The 6,339-nt window shown below is 41.8% G+C and overlaps 1 protein-coding gene across 2 annotated transcripts in view; it reads left to right on the forward strand.

The window, feature by feature from the left end:
• LOC114511891 (torsin-1A-interacting protein 2-like) overlaps window positions 1-6,339 on the forward strand; it is a 30,918-nt gene extending 24,579 nt beyond the window's left edge. For both annotated transcript variants that reach the window (XM_036015852.1, XM_028530718.2), the window contains exons 4-5: window positions 313-432; window positions 1,122-6,339. In XM_036015852.1, the coding sequence (XP_035871745.1) occupies window positions 313-432; window positions 1,122-1,879 (878 nt within the window). In that variant the 3' untranslated portion in view covers window positions 1,880-6,339. The remainder of the gene's footprint in view (window positions 1-312; window positions 433-1,121) is intronic.

Genomic DNA, 6,339 nt, shown 5'->3' on the forward strand with positions numbered 1-6,339 from the left:
GATAGGTTTGGCTGCAACATTAGGATCCTTGCTTCTTTGTTCTTGAAGTAAGGGCCTGTGAGGAATTATGAAAGTAGCAACAGTATCCTTAAAGGAATTTTATAGCACTGCCTTTTATTCTTCTAGGTAGAATAAAAATAAGTGAACTTTAAGGAAAAGACAGGAAAAAAGTTAGCCATGTATAAAAGAACATTTTACGAAGGATAGAAATCCTCTCAGTCGAATAATTCTTTGGTTTGGTAAGAAGTGTAAAGGCATACACACTGTCATTGGTGTACTGTCTAAAAATAACATTCTTTTTTTTTCCCTCAGAAGCTGAAAGTCATCAACAAGAAACACAAACATTGGAAGAAACACAAACATTGGAAGAAAACAAAGAGAATGCACAGGGCACCATCAGGAAGATTAATAACAAGGAGTTTTTGAGCTATGGTGAGAACCACGCTGGTCTTAGTATGGTGTTGATTCACACTCAGAAATCCTCAGAAAACATACTAGAAGACCTGCAGAGTTAAACAGCTTAATCATGTTGTTTGTTTGTTTGTTTGAAGTTAGAAAGTAGGTGGCAATAAGAGAGCAGTAGAGCTTTTTAGGGGGCTTCCCTTTGGGGGTCCTGGCGTAGTTCACCACCCTGAGCCAAATGGGCATGTGCCACAGGAGGAAAGGCGGTGGGTAAACAAGAACCCAAACTGCCTGTTTGGTGCGAGTGAACCTCTCCAGCGCCGTTGTTACACCTGGACCATTTAACAAAAAACGTCCTGGTGCAGGCAGCCTAGGCGCTTTGAGAAGGGAGACTATCCGGATACTTCATTTCTGAATCATATCTCTATACAGTATTGCAGCAACAAAGACCTCGGGGCCACAAATACATAAACTTAGCTTTTACTTTGGAACCAAGACGTTGTATCTTCAGATAATTAAAGATAAGAAATTGGGGGGCGGGGCGGGGGGAGCTATATCAGCTAGGTTTTAAGAGCAGAAAGTTCAAAGGATTTCGGCCAAAGACACTCACCACAGCCAGTGAACCTGACAGGAGGCACCTCGTGTCAGCGCAGCGCGGGCTTGATTTCCGACTCACGTCTCTCTCTCTCCCTCCGTCTATCCTGCCCATTCCCTGACAGGCCCCGCCATCCTTGGCGTCCTGGTTGCCGTGGCTCTGATCCTGAGCTCCGCTCACAGCTACTTCTCCCCGGCCCAGCACGCGCCCCGGAACCCGGCCCTGGAGGCCTTCCTGGCCCAGTTCGGGCAGCTGAAGGAAACGTTTCCGGGCCAGAGTTCCTTCCTGTGGCAGCGGGGCCGGAAGTTCCTCCAGAAGCACCTCAACGCCTCGAACCCCACGGAGCCGGCCACCATCATCTTCACGGCAGCTCGGGAGGGAAGAGAGACCCTGAAGTGCCTCAGCCATCGCGTCGCCGACGCCTACACCTCCTCCCAGAAAGTCTCCGCCATCCAGATCGACGGGGCCGGGCGGACCTCGGAGGACAGCGACACGGTCAAGCTGCTGGTTGACATGGAGCTGAGCTCCGGCTTCGAGGACGGCCGGAAGGCCGCCGTGGTGCACCGCTTCGAGTCCCTGCCCGCGGGCTCCACGCTGATCTTCTACAAGTACTGCGACCACGAGAACGCCGCCTTCAAGGACGTGGCCCTGGTGCTGACGGTTCTCCTCGAGGAGGAGACGTTAGAAGCGAGTGTGGGCCCGAGGGAAACGGAAGAAAAAGTGAGGGATCTTCTCTGGGCCCGGTTCACCAACTCGAACACGCCCCACTCCTTCAACCGCATGGACTCGGACAAGCTGAGCGGGCTGTGGAGCCGCATCTCCCACCTGGTGCTGCCGGTGCAGCCCGTGCGGCTCATCGAGGAGCAGGGCTGCGGGCTGTGAGCCCCGCGCGCCTGCGCGGGAGGCCGTGGGCCCGGCCCCGTCGGCCCCGAGGCCATGCGTGGCCGCGGGAGGAGAGTGTTGGATGCGAGGACATCGCCACAGGGGAGCCGCTTTGAGGGAAACGAATCTTTTATTTTTCACTTCTTGCAGTTTTTTCTAAGCTAAAAGCATGGCCAAGCTAAAAGCTGACTTGACTTTGTTTCCTTGCCTTTCAAGCAAATCGGGTTTGAAATACAGCATGATATATATATATAACTGTGGGGTTGTTTTTTTAATCTAAAAATACAGCAGCAGAATTATTGCACAGGAAAACAATCTTCTGAGAGTAACTACAGAGTGATTTTTGTATCGTATGGGAAATGTTTCAAAAGCTCATTTTAATAGCCTAGTGGTGGGATTACATTTTATACTAATTTGCACTTTTTGAATGGTATGAAAAAAGGAAATTTGTATTCAAATAGCTAAATACTTTATGTAAGTCACTGTGCTTTTTCTTCTGTCCATGAGCTGAGATAAAAGCAGCTGTACTCAAAAAATGTTTTTTTTTTTAATGGGAACTGGTGGGGGATTGTCTATAATCACTGGGAATGAAGGAATGCTAATTGGCTGCACCTTTACCTCAGCTCTTCTGAACTGTCCAGGGCTGTGATTTTCACGCTGTGTCTACTGTTCAACCCAGCCCCCCACCCCTTTGTATCCAAACTGTTCTTCAGCTCTTTCATGGGGATTCTTCATAAGATTCTGCTGGAACAGAGAGTTCCACTGATAAGGGAGTTTGAAAACCCCTGATTGAGCAAGAAACCATCTTAGAAGACAGGAAATGGGTAGGAAAAAATGAATGTATTAAAATTATGAGTAGGAAGAAGATACAATATGTGTTTATTGTACACTTTTTTTTATAGAAGTCAAAGACCTATAGATGAACAGAATGTTTAAAGTTGTATCTGCTAGCATATTTCTGATGCTTTTGTTAATTTTCATTAGTCATCAGTTCTCTCTCCCTTGAATGGAATTTTATAATTGTCTAGGATGAGAGTGTGAGTGTCCTTTAAGAGGAACAAAATTTAATAACCAAATGAATAGTAAAATTTATATAGGTACATTAACATACCTTTACTGTACTGTTTGCTTGTTAAGGTGTAATAGAACATTATGTAGCGCACCTCATTTATTTATCTTCTTGTTAGAAGTACTATTCAGCTAACAATTAAAGAAATGCAAGAGAAGTATACTTAGAGAAAGCAAAAATGGTAGATAATTTCTAAGAGGTTCTAATGGTCAATAGACCATTATGGTCAATGGTTAATTGTTGGACCTATGTTCTGTGACTGTTAGGTTGAGACAGTGTTTACAAAGACAGTAGATTTTCTTGTTTGTTTAATTTCAACTCTGAAAGCAGAACTCTAGGAAATGATCTTGACCTGATGAAGGGTCTGTCCCATTACATGGCAGTCCTGGGAACTACCACCATGCTCCTGGGCCATTTCAGCTACTCTTAGAATGTTTCAACTAGGTTTTGGCCTCTCTGCTGGTATGAGAGCAGAGAAGTCATGTGATTAAAGAATGGAAGGAATTTTGGAAACAGAAGATATCAGTATCTTTATTGAAGAATCTGTTTGAAAATATCTGTTGCAGGAAAGAGAGGCACACCTAAAGGAACTATTTTCATTTGGGATTTTATGAAGGAACCTTCTAACAGAATTGAGGAAAGGCCTACCTGAATAAAAAGTTAAAGCATGGCAAATAGCATATCAATCCAGTATACTCTCAGAGGAAATAAACTGAAGAAAGATCTATATACCATAGTCGACTTTTTTCCTGCACTTCTAGCTCTCAGATGCTAGCATTACTCACAAACCAACGGTGCCTTGCAGAACTGTTTTGTGGGCCAGCTGCCCTGGCTGCCTTGGACCTCGCAGGAACCATGTGATCTGTGTGTGTCTAATGTCAGTGTGTCTAATGACTCGGGTCAGGGTTGAAACAGAGGCTCTTCTTTCTTCATTCAGTGGAATATGGTTTTTCATTATTTCCTTTAAACATGATTTAGAAAAGGAAATTTCAAAAAAGTTACAACTTTTTTACCATTCAGTCTTTCTTGAAAAACCTTTTCCTTCCATGGATAAGGGCAGTCATCTGAAACCATTGTCAGTTCTCTGTTGACTACTTCAGAAATCACTAAAAAGAAGCAGTATATTAGCTCTGAGTCTTCTTATGAAAAAATTATTTTTAAAGCATAAAACTTTATATTTTTTAAAGGAACAAATAAAATGTATTATCCAATAGACTCTTTAGGTTAATTTCTACTTGATTCTATTTTTCACATTTTTCAAGTTTCCAGATTTTCTTTTGTGTGTCCAGTAGTTCATCTTTCATTCATATAATACAGGTTTTGTTTTATTTGACTTGAGAACAAGAACTTGTGGGCATATGACACCCAGGCACCACTGTTTAGTTACTATCACAGAATAGCTCTCATTACATCATATATTAACATAAACACTTTTTGATTGACACCAGCATCCTAGAAGCAACTGGTGGAATAAGAAATTGTCTCTGGACTTGAATTTTGTCCCTGTGGGATAAATTTTAGGTTTTCCAGTTAGTTTCTAAGGGTTGGCAAAGAAGTTCCAGGGGATTCATATCACTAGAGGTAGTAATGATATTGTCTCTATTTTTTTTAATCAAATAATTTGAATGAATTTCATTTGAAAGCCTCCCAGCTTACAGTGGTAAAGCTCAGCATGTTGTGATCTCTGCCCCTATCCAACTGAGGACCCCTGTGAACGGTGGTAGATACTGAGGTGGTTTTGACCTTTTCACAGTTTTTAATTGTTTGAATTATACTTTGATCTGTTAAAGACAGGTGGCATAATGAGCACTGACATTAAAAAATAACAAACAAATACAACACATGAACGTGATGATTCAGCAACATGATCTTCACCAGGACTGTATTGGCATATGTCTGACCAAAGTGTTTACGCAGCATATACAGGCATCTAGGACTTCAAAAACTCATGTTAAATAGGAAATGTAATTTTTGTATCTGATTAGAGTTATCATTTAATGGGAATGACTTTATACCCATGTAGCTTATTTGTAAAGAAGTACTTTCAAATAGCAACATGAAAACTTTTTATCATTTGAAAAATAAAACAATTATAAAAATAAGCCATTACATAATTGTAAAGTGCCCAATATATTATTTCATAAAAGCAATTTTTAAGTCTGTTTTTCAAGTCGAATGTATAGTTAATATCAGTGTTCATTGTAATATTTTGTTTGCCAGTCTGAGCATACTATATTTCACTTTTAAATTTGTTGAAAAGCCATAGTGGTTTTCTTGTGTTTTTCTTTTTCAAAATTAAAGCACCCTCAACACTATGTACCACTGTCCATATTTGTCTTTTTATAAGAATGTAGAATACCATTGATTACAAATCCCTTAATCACAACCCAAGGAAATACAAAATGATAATTTAAATTTGTTTCTAAAGGCTTCTATGCGATGATCACATACTGAGCCTTAAGAGTCACACACATGAATAATAGCAAATTTGCAGAAAAGATGTTATCAATCCTAGAGAGAACTAAACTAAGACATCCATGTAAAACAGTTTCCCCGGAGGACTTTAAAATATGCCTTCTTCCTACTTGTTGACAGTTTCGGTGTTAGGTTGTGGCCTAAATTTGCCTCACCGAGACTGAGGTTGGACTACTGAAACTCATTTCTAACTAATAAACTGCCCTATCACCACTTGCTTCTCTACCTGGCTTCAAAAATATATGTGTAGAGTAAGAAAGAGCACTGGCCTTACCCTAATGGCCTGAGAACACAAGCAGCATCCCCTAACCTGCAAACAATCTGTAAAGATAAATGAGACTTTGGTGCCTTCCCTTCCAGTATTACCTGTAGTCTGTATCTCAGCTTGTTTCGATGTCTTTAAAAATCCAGAGATTGGTTCCTGCCTTGGGAAATGATTTCCCCCCTGTTTTCTCATCGGGGCTCATAAACGAAATTTGCCCTTGGCTAAGAGCACTTACTGAATTAAAAGGGACATTGTGGACTCGGGAAGCCACAGGCTGTTGAATGCCACCGAAGTGGGGCAGAGTGGGCAGGATGTTAGGCCCAGCCTGCCTTCCCTCACGCCCAGCCTCAGCAACAGGAAGCTCCTCACAGCTACTCACAGCTGATCAGATTACTCGAAGTGCAAATCTATTTGCCATCCCTGCCATCAGAGGAAGAAGCAGCATATTGACTTTGAAATACAACTGCATTTTTTCTCTATTGAACAAAAATGAGTGGACTTTTGCCAGTGTTCGGGTCCAAGTTCTTGGCGTTCTCAGCTGTCCAACTGGGGTTGCTTTTGCACTTGTTTCTTACGGGTGTTGAAGAATGTGCCTTATTCAAATCAGTTGTTTGGTTTTACCGAAAATAAATCTTAAATTTTCTCCGTTGA

This window comes from Phyllostomus discolor, chromosome 14 (genome assembly GCF_004126475.2).
Source record: "Phyllostomus discolor isolate MPI-MPIP mPhyDis1 chromosome 14, mPhyDis1.pri.v3, whole genome shotgun sequence".
Lineage (NCBI taxonomy): Eukaryota > Metazoa > Chordata > Mammalia > Chiroptera > Phyllostomidae > Phyllostomus > Phyllostomus discolor.